Source organism: Myotis yumanensis, unplaced genomic scaffold, assembly GCF_028538775.1.
Source record: "Myotis yumanensis isolate MYYU_CA2020_CCGP unplaced genomic scaffold, mMyoYum1.0.hap1 SCAF_9, whole genome shotgun sequence".
NCBI classification, from domain to species: Eukaryota; Metazoa; Chordata; class Mammalia; order Chiroptera; family Vespertilionidae; genus Myotis; species Myotis yumanensis.
The window spans coordinates 27,816,628-27,831,175 of record NW_027223760.1 but is presented as its reverse complement, the minus strand read 5'-3'; the positions used below and the strand labels follow the sequence as shown (position 1 = coordinate 27,831,175).

The 14,548-nt window shown below is 50.1% G+C and overlaps 1 protein-coding gene across 4 annotated transcripts in view; it reads left to right on the top strand.

Annotated features, from left to right (window-relative positions):
* Nucleotides 1-2,669: 2,669 nt before the first annotated feature.
* The window catches only part of LOC139016219 (solute carrier family 23 member 1-like), a 25,302-nt gene continuing 13,423 nt past the window's right edge, over nt 2,670-14,548 (top strand). Inside the window, exons 1-5 of one of the 4 annotated variants that reach the window (XM_070423951.1) lie at nt 2,670-2,689; nt 3,264-3,397; nt 6,899-7,045; nt 11,039-11,196; nt 13,587-13,746. In XM_070423951.1, the coding sequence (XP_070280052.1) occupies nt 3,356-3,397; nt 6,899-7,045; nt 11,039-11,196; nt 13,587-13,746 (507 nt within the window). In that variant the 5' untranslated portion in view covers nt 2,670-2,689; nt 3,264-3,355. Of the gene's footprint in view, nt 2,690-3,154; nt 3,398-6,898; nt 7,046-11,038; nt 11,197-13,586; nt 13,747-14,548 lie in introns of those variants that run through there. The other 3 variants (XM_070423953.1, XM_070423950.1, XM_070423952.1) reach the window with 3 other exon arrangements.

The window sequence follows — 14,548 nt, the reverse complement described above, 5'->3', positions numbered from 1 at the left end:
GCCCCAACATGGAGGAGATGGCGGGGAGCGCATAGCCCTCACCCTTTCACTAGGTAGTCATGAGTGGCTGCCAGCAGCTGCAGAGCAACAACCTCCAGGTTCAAGGTCAGTGGAAAAGAGGGAATACCTCACTCCCAAGTCCCAGCAGAAGTCTCCTTGCATCTCATGGCTCAAGCTGGGCTCCATGCCCATCGCTAACCCAAGGCCATGGCCAGGGGTTTGCAGTGCTCCAGCTGTGCCCCCACCCCCATGCAGGGCAGCCACAGGACAGAGGAAACCCTGCCTGAAGTACATGCCTGGTTGCTGTAGATCAGGATGGTTTTCAAGAGGAAAATGAGAGGCCCGGTTGGTATGGCTCAGTGGTAGAGCATCGACCTCTGAACCAGGAGATCACGGTTCGATTCCTGGCCAGGGCACATGCCTGGGTTGCAGGCTCAATCCCCAGTGGGGGGCACGCAGGAGGCAGCCGGTCAATGATTCTCTCTCATCACTGATGTTTCTGTCTCTCTCCCTTCTCCCTTCCTCTCTGAAATCAATCAAAATATATTTAAAAAATAAAAAAGAGGAAAATGAGAGAAGGCTAAATGGATGTGAAAGGCAATACCAAGAGCAGCACCTACAGTTTAATTGGACCTGCTCTTTAGAAGCCCTGTTGGCCTCGTTTGCTCTTGTCAAGTGTGATTTGCCCCATGACTGTCTCTTGGCATGTTCCCTCCTACAGTAGCCAACTGCCAATTTATCCGACCTCAATGCCCAAAGGCCCAGGCCGAGCCTTCCTGCTTAGCCTACTTCGCATGCAAAGATGGCGCTTCCAGTGGGGCCATCAGCATTGTAAACAAGAGGCCCAGTGCCTTTCTTCTCCCAAAGCGCCGGGGTGGGGGGCGGGGGGGGGGGGGGTGTGCGTTGAGCAACTGCCTCAAATTTGGGGTTGGGAGCTTTTGTGGGGAAATGTAATGGAAGAGTTTTAGCTCCTTTGTGTATTTGAGGAAAGATCATGAGTTCCCAGAGAGAACCCATATTCTTAAAACAAATTCCTCTCGTTGCTAATTAGTAGAACTAGATTTCCGTAACTCATTCCGTAACACCAGGGTCATAAATAGTCACCTGTGCGTGTGCTGGGGGAGTGCAGTGAACCTCAAGCTGCTGTGTGTATGGGGATTATTCAGAGCGTGAAGTTGTAAATCAAGGATGACTCCAGCTGGGGAGGGAAGTCGAGGCCACCAGCCGGGCGACTGAAGCTGTGGGAGAGTTGTGGGGTACCACAGTGGCTTTCGGATGAGAGATGTTGGCAGGAGGCAGGCCAGGCCAATGAGTGGAGGGAGCAACGTCTGCAGCAGTGACTTCTGAGGGAAGGAAAGCTTAGCTCCTCATCTGAGCAGCTGAGGAAGGTGGGGACTCCATGGAAGTAGCAGTGACCACAAGCCAAAGAGTGGATGCAGACAGGACTTGTACACGGAACCACATGCCAGGCCCCGAAGACAGCGAGGACTTGACGATGAAGAATGAAGAAAGTTCTGAAACAGCGCACAGGCAATCAGATGAAGTGGTAACAGGAGACCATCTTTCTGCTTTGCCTCCGTTGGGCCGCTAACCCACACCATTTTACCTCCCGCTCAGAGGAGTTGAACTGTGCGCCTAGACAAGCAGCAGGGAGGGCAAAGCCAGGCAAGGCAGGACTTGCAGTGCGGGCAGGGCAGAGTCTCTGTAAAGTCCCTTCTTCCATGTTGCCCCAAAGGTATAACATGGAGAAGAGATGTTCAGGGTGAACCCAACTCTGCCCGTGCCCGCAGGCCTGCGAGGGTGGGGCTGTGGTGGGCGGGGGAGGCAGCTCCCCTCCGGCCCACACCAGCCAGGCTTCCTGTGGTGACAAAGGCTGGGCCGCTCCATTGAACGTGGGTACCTGCTCTCTGTCCTCACCGCATAACTGTCCAGCTCAGGGAACTGCTCATTTAGTGTGTTTGGGGGAGCCCAACAGATGCAGAGCCGTGCCCCCCGAAGCTCAGTCTGACCTTCACTTCTGAGGTGAACTTGGGGCCCCTGGGTGCCGTTTGTAGAGGATCAATGTTTTCATCCAGGGACAGGGTGGGGGGCCTCCTCCGTGGCCAACATCTTCCCTGAGGCTCAGCCTGCACATTGCCATTTGGCATCTCCTTGACCCCCGAGGGCTGTGGAACCTGATGGTCTGGATTTGAATTTCAGTTGCAGTGTTTGCTATAACCTTGGGCAAATCACTCAACCCATCCAGCCCTGAATTTCTCAATCCATGAAAGAAGGATGTGAATGCTACTCTGTGGTGAACATAAAACACGGCCATATAAAACAGAGCGTAGTGTCGGTGGCAACGTGTTCCGTGGAGGTCAGCTACTTTGTGACCTTTGACTCTCTTCTGACCTTTGCTTTCTGTTACAGCCCAGAGCAGGCCTGTCTCCTCCCGCATGACACATCTAGTCTCACTGTTGTGTTTTTCAGGGCTTGCTCTTGGACCAGCTCCCACTGGCGTCCGTGTGCACACTGCTTTGTGCTTCCAGAATCTTGAGACTCCGTGCCGCCCATTCCAGAACACTTCACCATCCTGAGTAACTATGAACTTCACAGAGTGGGCTTTATCAAGAGTTTTTTTATAGAGCCTTCCAAGTGCCCTGTCCGGAATAAGAGCAATGACACCCTCCTGAATTTCTCTTCCCAGAAGGTGCGTCATTAGACATTTCCTGGCTGTTACAGAGACAGTCACCCGAGGGCTGAAGTCATTTCTTCTCAGGCTCTCGCTTGAAGCTTTGCTCCAACAAGGAGCATTGGCAGCTGCTCCCAGGTCAACAGTAATTCTCTTTTCCTCATTATGACTTCATGAATGCATCTCAGGAGCCAGGCCCACGGGGCGATGTTTGCAATGTTTGCATTCCAGCTCACCCAGTCACTAGAACCAGCTTTAGAAAACTGAAGTCTCTGGCTTCAGCCCAGAGCCTCACCCTCACTCACCCGCTCACCTCCCGTCCCGAAAGTGTGCGCCTGCCACAGGGGCTGTGCCCTGACTTGTTTCCTTGTGTTAAGGGGGTCATTAACGTCTCTGTAATTGCCCTAACCTGTCAAAGTGTGAAACACTGGCTACAGCAGAATGCACCTTGGTCACTGCAGGGGTGCAGTGACCAGAGAGGGAGAGGACTGGGGGCGGGATGAGGTGCGGTGGGGGAGTCTGTTGTCCATTAGCGGGCGGGGCTTGGAGGCCCCACCCTCCCCAGAGCCTTCCTTTCTCCTTGTTATTTCAGCAGGCTTTGAGAAGTTCATCTTTCTCTACTAGAGAGGCTTCAGTTCTTCTCTATCCTGAGAGGACACCCACAGGAAAAGACCCCGAGTTGCCATGAACCCTGCCATCACCAGCCGTGAGCACCAGGACCCCTCGGTGAGTTCTGGGGAGAGAGGGGGAGAGGGGAGGAGAGTGGGCTGCAAGGACAGAAGAGCCCTGGCGGGGCCCAGCATGGAGCCCCAATGCCTGATTCATCATTAGTGTGAAGGACTGACCGATGGCTTAGGAGCTAAAGATCTGCGATTGTTAGACAAGGGTGGCAGCTGTGCTGGGACCTCACCGTCCCCAGGAGCAAAGACAGTGCTGACCTCTGTGAAGGAATCACAAAGGGGCAAAGACAGTGCTGACCTCTGTGAATAAATTACAAAGGGAGGAAGAGGTGGAAAATTCTCAGCTTTACCTTTACTCACAGGTCAACTCTGTTGGATCTAAATGTTTTTTCTCCAGGTTTCTCAGGTTATGATTCCTTTTATCAGAAATTTTTTCTGAAGCAAAGCTAAAGGAAAGGGAAGGAGAGAGAGAGAGAGAGAGAGAGAGAGAGAGAACTGATATTTCCTGAACAGCCAAAATGCCCCAGGCACTTTATTATTTTGTTCCTTTGGAGCCCATGGAGCAAGCTCTCTGCCCCATTTTACAAACGGGGAACCTGAGGCCCAGAGAAGTGAAGTCAGGGTCACCTCTGAGCCCTGTCCCTACCACCTCTGCAACCTATTTTGGCCGCCGGAACATATCAGGGGGGACTCTGCTCTGGCCACTGCCCACCGCGGCAGGAGCCCCTCCCTGCATCTGGGCCAGGGCTGCAGCCCTAGTGAGGTTCAGCCAAGTGTCTGCAGGACTCGGATCTGGGCTGGGCTCTCGGTGCTGTCTCCTGGAACCGGTCTGCCAGGGCCTGCTCATGCTGGGCAGCCTCTGGTCAAGAGGCCCTGGCCCCCCTTCTAGAAAATCGTGGGGGCACCTGAGAGAACGCTCTTTCTTCTCCTCAGAATAATTTCTACCACTACGTCACGGAAGCCCTCCCACCCCCCCACACCCCCGCAAAGAAACCCAAACAAAACAAATCTTAAGTCAGAGGAGACTGCCTTTTCTGAAGGCTGTGATGTTGGCCACATTTTGGGCTTACCGGGGCCAGTGGGCGTGTGGAGGGGCCTGGGCACGTATCCGTCTCCTTTGAGTGGCCTGTCTTCTCTTCATTTTCCTCAAAGCCTCAACTTCAGCACCCACATGAGAGAAGGTGCTGTTCTGGGATGCGTGTGGTTTTCACTTGTACTAGTCTGTTGCTCTGCTAGAAACTTCTAGGGCTATACACACGGGAAGATAGCTTCCTGACCTTGCAAGCTTATGGCTTAACTAGGGGAAAGCGGCGTACACAGAACTATTTCTACTTTAGGGGAGAAAACGGTTAATTACAGGGAGACAAAATGTTCCAGGAGTGCGAGGCAGGAAACTCACACAGGGTGGGGCACGGGGAGAGGTGATGGAGGAGGAGGCATCGAGCCCTCGGGTGCAGGATAACGGAGGCCTCATTTGGAGAGACCTGGGCCGTCCCATGGGCTGCAGCCAGGTGAGTGGGAGTGGTGGGAAGTGAGCCTGGAGGGTGGAGTGCGGGATGGGAGGCTGTGTGCATGGATGGAGTCAGAGAGAAAGCGACCCGTCTTCCCCCCAGACCACCCCCTTTCCACGGCGGCTGCCCCTGCACCCGGCTCCTCTGGCTCTGCCCCAGGGAGCTGGAGGGCCGTCCCTCCCTCTCTGCACAAGGGAGACGCCTGCAGGGACGGCCCTCGACGCCAAGAGAGGAGGGTGCCCTTCTCCCATTCACAATGGGGTCTCGGACCAGCCTCCCTGAGCCTCCGTTTCCTCACCTGTAAATCGGGGAGTGGTAAGATGAGGGTGAGAATCAAATGAGAGGCTGCTCAGAAGCTCCCTGTACACTGGGAAGCACCACACAATGGAGAGCCGCACCAGAATGCTTCTTTCGGTGAAATGACAGCCCATGTGCTGAGTTGGTAAACTCAGCTCCACCCCAAAGAGGTGTGGCCCCTCTTCTCATACCAGCGCTCACCAGCAGGGGTCGCTCCATTAAGAATTCATTCTCCGACCGAAAAGGGGTTCCCAAGCTTTCCCCTGCAGTTGTGTGAGTCACATGCACAGCCTTCTCCCCGGCAGGGGGTTCTCCGGGGATAAAGGTACTCCCCATATTGGGATCTTCCACCTCCATTGGAGAAGCCCTGCTCTCAATGTCTCTGGAAGATCACTGGTTTCTGTGTGGGTCTTCAGTGTGCTAATGATCCCTCTCTGATGCTCAGGAACCTTCAGGCATTTGTCTTCGCTGTATTTGCCTTCGTTGTTGCTTGTTTGCCCCATGTCTTCCATAAGTGCCGTGAGGTAGTTAACAACAAAAGTCATATTTTGACTGGGCTCTGTGCTTTCCAGCCACGACTCATGGGCTTCAGAGAGTCACATACTCTTCTTAGACAGAAAGAACCAGCTGCTCTCAAGGGAGACACATTCTTCTCCCCCCCTCCCCCCCCAGCTCCATGTTCTAAAAGTTTTTCTTATTTGGAACCTCATGCAAGGTCAGTTTCCCAGGCATTGTTTTAAAGCACATATAGAAGTGGTTGCCATAACCTTTAGAGCAGTGGTTCTCAACCTTCTGGCCCTTTAAATACACTTCCTCATGTTGTGGTGACCCCCAACCATAAAATTATTTTCGTTGCTACTTCATAACTGTAATTTTGCTACTGTTATGAATCGTAATGTAATTATATATGTGTTTTCCGATGGTCTTAGGCGACCCCTGTGGAAGGGTCATTCGACCCCCAAAGGGGTCACGACCCACAGGTTGAGAACCGCTGCTTTAGATGGTCCTAGTTGATATGGAGACAGCCTATTCAGAGGTCATCATGCTGAGAACAGTCTTTGAGTCCTTGTCTCTCAATAGGAAAAAAGACAAGAAGGTCCAGAGCCAACAGTTCCCCCCATGTTTCTTTCCCCATCACCTTGAGAATTCTGAGAGGTCCTGGGAGAGGGCGGGAGGTGAGCTCGCTGGTGGAACACGCACAACTGCACCCGCCGCAGCCCTGTGAGCTCAATCACAGGCGCACATGGGAGGCCAAGGGCACAATCGGTGCATTCTAGGACCTCACAGCCCAGCAGAAGAGATGCACGAGGAAACCGCTCATTATAATAAACGTGCTGTGATGAGGGCTTTGGCCGACGTCAACACATGGCCTGGGGCAGCTACACCATTCCGGGACCAGGATCCCCCTTTTCCTGACTGGTTGGGAGAAAAACATGCCCACGTTCTGACCTTGGCATTGACCCCATCCCTTCCTGCACAAAGCTGCTTCTCTGCCAGGGCTTTGGCTCGGCATCCACTCCTTTTCCATGGCCCCAGACTTCCCATGGAGGCCCTGCTGCGAGGTGCAATGTAGAAAACCATTGGCCTTTTGAGTTTGGACCTAGAAATCCCCAGCTGGCCAACAGTTACCCCTGTCTCGTGCCTCTGGCCTCTGGAAGCCATCCATCTGTATGGTTGAAATCAGGAAGTCCACTTGATTCCTCTGGAAATGCCCAGATGTGTCCTTGTCTTGTTCCCAGCAGAAGGGTGATGGCGTGCTCACCTTCTATGATGATGGCCAAGGCAGGAAGAAGGATGGCCAGTACAGGAGTCCCAGCAGCAGCGACCTGGCCTACGGCATCCTGGACATTCCACCGTGGTATCTCTGCATCATCTTGGGGATCCAGGTAATGCCACCCAGCGAGCACTGGGTCCGAAGAGGCTCTGCCTCAAAAGCCACAGCAGTACGCACCCAGGTCCAATTAGTCAAGATCCGCACTTCAGTTGTGGATACGCTTGTCTTCCTTGTAGTTGACCTCCAAGGGAACTCAGGCTTCTTGGGCCTCTCTTTTTCTCCAGGAGTTTCGGGGTGGGGGAGGGAACTAAGGAGGAGGCTCTTTCTCTAAAGACAATGACTGGGAGCTTGTGGGGTGCTTTTGTTGTTGTTGTTTTGTAAAGGTACTACTTTTAATTTATTTGATTGGCAACAACTAAAAATTGTGATAACCAATGCCTGGGAAATTTTGAAAAGCAAGCACTTTTGTTGGAACATTATTTGGTACAACCTTTCTAGATGACAATTTGGTGATTTCTATTAACACGTAATACGCATATACCCTTTAACCCAGTCCCCGAGACGTAAGAATTTCTCTGGGGATATGCTTATTAGACTCGTTAAGATAAATACAAAGATGTACTTTATAGCATTATTGGTAATAGTAAGACCAAAATCACACAGTAAGCGCACAAAATGTCCATCATAGGAAACAGGTTAAATAATTTGTGACATAATCTAACAAATGACGTTTTTATGCAGCTGTTAAAAAGAGAAATATGTATTTACCCTGAGGTTAGGGAATGTTCTCCTAGATATATTAAGTGAAAAGAGCAAAGTAAATAACTGTGCATAGTGTGATAAAGAGGATGCTAGAAATAAGTATATGTAGTAATTTTGTATGCTTGGAAGGATTCATAAGAAACTAACAAAGATATTTAACTGTAGCTTTCAACTTTCACTTCTTATTTTTGTAACTTTTGATTGTATGGATTTTCTAATCTCATATATGTGTTTCTTTTAATTTTTACAAACTCCATGTGGCATATTGGGGATGCGATATACATTTTTGTTTGCTTCTTTGTGCTTTTCTATAAAATGAGAAGAGTAAATGTCATACTGTTTTGTTTTTTAATCCTCGCCTGAGGACATTTTTTCCATTGGTTTTTAGAGAGAGTGGAAGGAAGAGGGAGAGAGACAGAAAGAAACACCATGTGAGAGACACATCGATAGGTTGCCTCCCACACACCCCGACCATGGTGGGGAGCCTGCAACCGAGGTGGGTGCCCTTGACCAGAATTGAACCTGGGACCATGCAGTCCACAGGCCAATGCTCTATCCAATGAGCCAAACAGGCTAGGGCTGTCATACTGTTTTTTAAATATTATAAGCCAACAAAATGGTTAATTTAGGTATATTATCATGAAAGGATGTTGAATTTTGTAAAATGCTTTTATTGCATCTATTAAAATGATCATATGATTTTTAGCCTTTATTTTATTAATATAGTGTATCATATATGCATATAAATTCTTTTGGTTAATCTCTCCCTGCCTCCCTCCCCCTTCCCGCTGAGAATCGTCAGTCTGTTCCATGTTTCCATGCCTCTGATTCTATTTTATTCACCAGTTTATTTTGCTCATTCGAATTCTTGTTTGTTTATTTTGATTTTTTAGATTCTAATTGTTGATAGATATGTATTTATTTACATTTTATTGTCTCCTCCTCCTCCTCCTCCTCCTCTTCCTCCTCCTCCTCCTCCTTCTGCAAAATTAGCTGACAGTCGTATGGGCGCTCCCTTATAGGTAACTAACGGCTTTTCTCTTGTTGTTTTTAAGATTCTCTCTTTGTCTTTAACCCTTGGCATTTTAATTATGATGTGTCTTGGTGTGGGCCTCTTTGGGTTCCTCTTGTTTGGGACTCTCTGCGCTTCCTGGACTTATAAGTCTATTTCTTTCACCAGGTAGGGGACATTTTCTGTCACTATTTATTCAAATAGGGTTTTAATTTCTTGCGCGCTCTCTCGTCTTCTTCTGGCACCCCCATAATGCAAATGTTGGTACACTTGAAGTTGTCTCAGAGGCTCCTTACACTATCTTCATATTTTTGGATTATTTTTTCTTTTTGCTCTTCTGATTGGGTGTTTTTTCTTCCTCATATTCCAAATTGTTGATTTGATTCTCAGAATCCTCTATTCTACTAAAGATTCCCTCTAAATTATTCTTTATTTCAGTTAGTGTATGCTTAATTTCTGACTGGTCCTTTTTCATGTCTTTGACATTCTCACTAAGATCCTTGAAAGTCTCACTAATTCCCTTGAAGCTCTCATTAAGATCCTTGAGCAACCTTGTAACCATTGTTTTGAACTCTGTATCTAGTAGTTTGCTCACTTCCATTTCTTTCAGTTCGACATGTTTCTTTGTCTCTGCATTTTGGCTGCTTCCCTGTATTTGTTTATATATATATTAGGTAGAGCTGCTATGTCTCCTGGAATTGGTAAAGTGTAGTAGGTGTCCTGTAGAGCCCAGTGGCTCAGCCTCTTCAATCACCTGAGCTGGGTACTCTAGATGTGCCCCTAAGTGGGCTATGTGTACTGTCGTGTTGTAGTTGAGCCTTGATTGCTGTTAGCATCACTGGGAGGAGTTGACCTCCAGGCCAATTGATAGTGAGGACCAGCTGTGATTACAGTGGAAGAACTGCTGTGCAGGAGACACCCCTATGGAGCAGGACTTGCTTCAGTGGGGCTTTAGTGCTCACTGAGTTTTCCCCTTGAGTATGTCGCTTGTGGATGTGTAGAGTTGTAATCTGGTGTGGTCTGATGCTGACCACTGGGTGCACTGGCTCTAGGGCCTCAGAGGAGGTGCAAAGTCAGCCACTGCCTGGGGCCACCTGGTAGGAGCTACAGAGAGGTCTGCAGGTGGCTGCTACTTGTATTGGGCTTGAAAGTGCCCAGGCATGAAGCAAGGCAGGCTGGTGCTAGTGCCAGGTCTTGCGCCTTTTATTGATAGGTTGGGGGCACACTGATGCCAGCTTCTGCTTGTTTGAGAGATTTTTAGGAAAGTCTGAAGCCTGAGCTAGGACAGGCCATTCAAATGAAAAAGTCTCTACAAACAGCGTGGGTGGGGCTGCAAATTGGATGGGGCAGGTCTCAGGGAATCACCAGGTGGAGTGAACAGTATGAACCAGGCTAATGGGGACTCAGATATGGCTGTAAGGCAGCCTGGGATGGGAGAGGTTCCAGCACCAGAACAATGACCCCCACAAGCACCTCTGTCTGGGAGAAAGCCGCCCCCAAGTTCCTACCCTGATGCCAGACAATCCAGTTCCTCCCCATATGTCCCTGGGTCCCCCAAAGCCGCCTGGCACTAGAGCTCAGAGGGATGGAGTCTGAATAAGTTTGTGTGCTAGCCCTTTAAGAGAAACACCTGGTCAGCAGCCTCTGTGTCACTCAGTCACAATCCCTGCTGGTTTTTAGTACGAAGTTACGGGAACTTCTCTTCTCAGCTCTGAAACCCTGGGCTGGGGGTCTGCTGTGGGGCTGGGACCCCTTGCTCCTCATGGGAGGCCTCTGCAGCTGATATGCCTCCCAGTTAATAAAAACAGCACATGTGGGTGTCAGACCAGCCCATTTGCACCTCCGCCCCTCCCACCAGTCTCAGTGTGCTTTCTTCTTTACTCCTCCAGTTGTAGGACTCCCATTCAGCCAGCTTTCAGGCAGCTCTGACTGATGGTTATAATTTTGATGTGGTTGTGGGAGGCAGTGGGTACCGGCGTTTGCCTATACTGCCATCTTGGTTCTCCTGCCTTGTCCTTAAAGCTCCCTCCTTGGTTCCTGGTATGTCCTCCTGTGCTGTGTTCCTGCCTTGATTTCTTACCCAGGGTATCAGTGTCTGGCACCAGGGTCCTGCCCTTTGACTCTAGATCTTTGGACTAGTTTCCTGCTTCTTGCTGCCAGGCCTTCTTTGGGTCCCACTGCTCTCCCAGATCTCTGCCTGTCTGTCACTCAGGACCAGATTCCTCTGAGACTAGAGGCGGAGCTCTCGCCTCTGGCCTAGGAGTCAGAACGGAGGTGGAGCAGGCATCCACCGCATGCAGTGCCTGTCTATCCTCTCTGCTCTGCCCACAGCACTTCATCACTGCCCTGGGGGGACTCGTGGCAGTGCCGCTCATCCTGGCCAAGGGCCTGTGTCTGCAGCACGACCCCCTCACCCAGAGCTACCTCATCAGCACCATGTTCTTCATCTCCGGCATCTGCACGCTCCTGCAAGTGTTTTTTGGAGTCAGGTAGGTACATCTTCTCCCTGTGGATTCTGACTTTCACCTGCCAAGGTATCGGCAACATGTGCCTGGATTGCAGCCAGGAAAGTGGTTAGGAAGCTGGTGGGGCGTGACAGAGGGAGCACAGGGCTAGCAGTCAGAGCCTGGATTCATTCAGGTCCTAGCTCCAACACATGAGTTCAGATTAGCTCAAGCAAAAATTTATTTGTTATTAATTTATAAAATCAAGCAAAGAGAAAGGCAGGGTGCATCATGCATCAGGAATGTATTGAACCAGGGACTCAAATGCCACCAGCACTTTTTATCCATCACTTGTTTCTGCCCCTAATACTGGCAAGACCCACACACTCCCTGTTTAAACACCACAGGGTTATAAACCAAGCTTACAGACTTTTAAATAACGTAGGTGCCGATCCTCTTATCTGCATGTTTCTCTTAAAGAACCAGCACACGAACTGGAAGGCCAGGCTTGAACATAGAATTCTCTGAATCCTTAAAGTTCTACTTTGGATTCAGGCAGCACACAGGGAAGGCAGCCCCTGCCATGGCCTTCCTCCTTCTCTTTATTTTATCAGAGAGGACACTGAGGCTTGCAGAAGCTGGGCAACAGACCAGGTCAGGCAGTTGATAAGGTAGAACCAGGTTCACACTCGCCTTTGGTCTACTCCGTGCTCCTGATTACAGTGTCATAGGGCAGTGATGATGGGTGAGGAGGCTCGAGAGCTCCTGGTTAAGTCCGTGGCCTCGGGCCCTTCCCCATCTGTAACATGACAAGGCCACGTGGATATGTTCCAAAGGGCTCTCCTAGCTCTGAAATGTTGTTAAAGCAGCAGTGTATAGTTTCCAAGACAGGCATTAAAATCAGAAAGTGCATGTAGAAGAGTAGTGAATCATACTCACGGGCAAATTTTAACAACAGGGGCTGCCATTATGGTAGAAATGAAATTAATTATGAAAATGTACTTAGATTCATGGCTGTTAAATTTTAAAAAGTTATTCGCAGATACCCCTACCACCACCTGCACATTCCTGCCCTGTGTTCAGTGTATTCCATTCTCCTCTGGAGCCTTATGGGTCTAGTTTATAAATCTAGATCAGTTGCACATTAAGATGACCCAGGGCTTCTGCCCTCCCCATGCCTGGGCCCATTCCTAGACAGCCCACGGCCTCGTCTGAACCGGGCCTTGCTGATTCGAGCACGCAACCAGGATACAAAGGCCACTTAGACAGCGAAGCTCTTTCATAAACTACATTTTCATTTCATAAAATGTGTCCAGTCATTCTCCAGAACAATTCTTCAAGATATCCTAGTCAAATCCTAAATTCAAAACTACCCCTCTAGCCCGGCTGGTGTAGCTTGGTGGTTGAACGTCGATCTATGAACCAGGAGGTCATGGGTTCGATTCCCGGACAGGGCACATGCCTGGGTTGCAGGCTCGATCCCCAGTAAGGAGCGTGCAGGAGGCAGCTGATCAATGATCGATGACTCTCATTGATGTTTCTATCTCTCCCTCTCCTTTCCTCTGAAATCAATGAAAAATATATTTAACAAAAACAAAAACACACAAAAAAACCCCACCCCTCTCGTGTTAAAAAAAAGCATCTGGACTGGGTGTGCCACAGTGTTAAATGTGATCAAGTACTGGGGTTCCTTGCTCCAGTCCCCACCCCCGAATTCGATTGTCCAGGGTGGGCAGACTAGGTTAGCCTTGATAGGCTGTGACCTGGTGAGAGGATTGTTGGAGGTTGACCCTCAGACTGTGTGCTCCTCGAAGGGCAGTCCGAGAGGCACTGCTGGAAGTCCTCACAGCAGCCAGAGCGACAGGCCGACCAGGAAAGAGAAGGTCTGGGCGGGGAGCACACCCTGATTATTGACCTCAAACCCATTCTGTCCACGTGATGAAAGGAGCCTGGAGGTAGAGGTCTGGGATTGAGGTTCATTTTTGAAGACACGAGGGAATCTTGTGACAGAGATGTTAGGCTGTGCCTCTCTTGTTGGTGGGAGAGGTCGTGGTGTGAGCTGTGCTTTGGTCCTGGGGTCTGGGGAAGATCTGCTGGGACCGGGTAGACAATGGCACCCACTAAGCGTGTGTGCTGAGCTCTGTGCTGTCTCCAAATTATTTCCCAGAGCCTGACGCTCTGCTCCCGGCTTATATCTCCAAGATGGGGGTTCGGTCTGCTTGTCCTTCCCCTCCCCACCTCTCCTACCTGCCCCAAGTTTGGCAGGGCTCGTGGGTCTGAGTGAGGCTTGGCAGGAACTCCCTGTATAGGGAGGACAGCAGGCATCATGTGTTGCCTCTAACCCTGCCTAGGACTTGGGATTAAAAGGCCCCCGTTGGGCAGTGACAGACCAGTGCTAAAGAACTGTGGGGTGACTGTGTTCTCCCCTCCTCCAGGCTGCCCATTCTCCAAGGAGGTACGTTTGCTTTTGTGGCTCCCTCCGTGGCCATGTTCTCCCTTCCCACCTGGAAGTGTCCCGAGTGGACACTCAATGCCAGCCAGGTGAACACCAGCTCTCCTGAATTCACCGAGGAATGGCAGAAGAGGATCCGAGAGGTAACGGGACACGAGGGAGGGGGTGGGGGTCGGTGTGTGGAGTGGAGGGGTACTCAGTGGGGGTTACTGTGTTGATTCATTTGTTCAACATTCATCGTTGAGTTCACCTCTAGGCAAAGTCCTGGGCGTTAAGATGCTGCTGTAGATAAGATAGACAAGGAGGGCCTACTGTCCTAGTCACAGTGGGTGGATGTGCAGGCCAGGGAGGGAGAGAGAGACAAAAATATCCCAATAAGTAGATAAAAAGGGAGAATTTCAGGGAGTCATATGTGTAATGAAGAAAATCAAGCAGGGTGATGAGCAAGAGAGGGATTGGGGCTGCCAGGCGGAAAAGATGAGGAGGGACTGAAGATGTATCTAGAAATACTGCTAAGGAATAGGTTTACTTGACAACACATATTTCAAGGAGGAAGAGGGCAAGCCTTTGCCTCGCCAGTCCCAGGAGGCAGAGAGGGCAGCGGGTAGTACTCTCGTCTTCTATTAAAAGTCATCAAATGTCATTGTTGATGCCAAGGGTTGTGCTAAGTGCGAAAACAGCAAAGAGGAGAGAGACACATCACAGTGATGATGATGCGGAGGATGGTGATGATGATGATGATGATGGTGATGATGATGATGAGGGTAGTGATGCTGATGATAATGGTGATGATGGTGATGAGAGTAGCAGCAGGTCACAGTTACTAAGCACTTAGAGTTTTCCCGACTTTCTGCTGCAAGTTTTTCATAGATGCACAAGCGCCATACTGCCCATATCCACAATCGATTGCTCAGATTAAGGGGAAAACCAATGTGCAGGACCAGG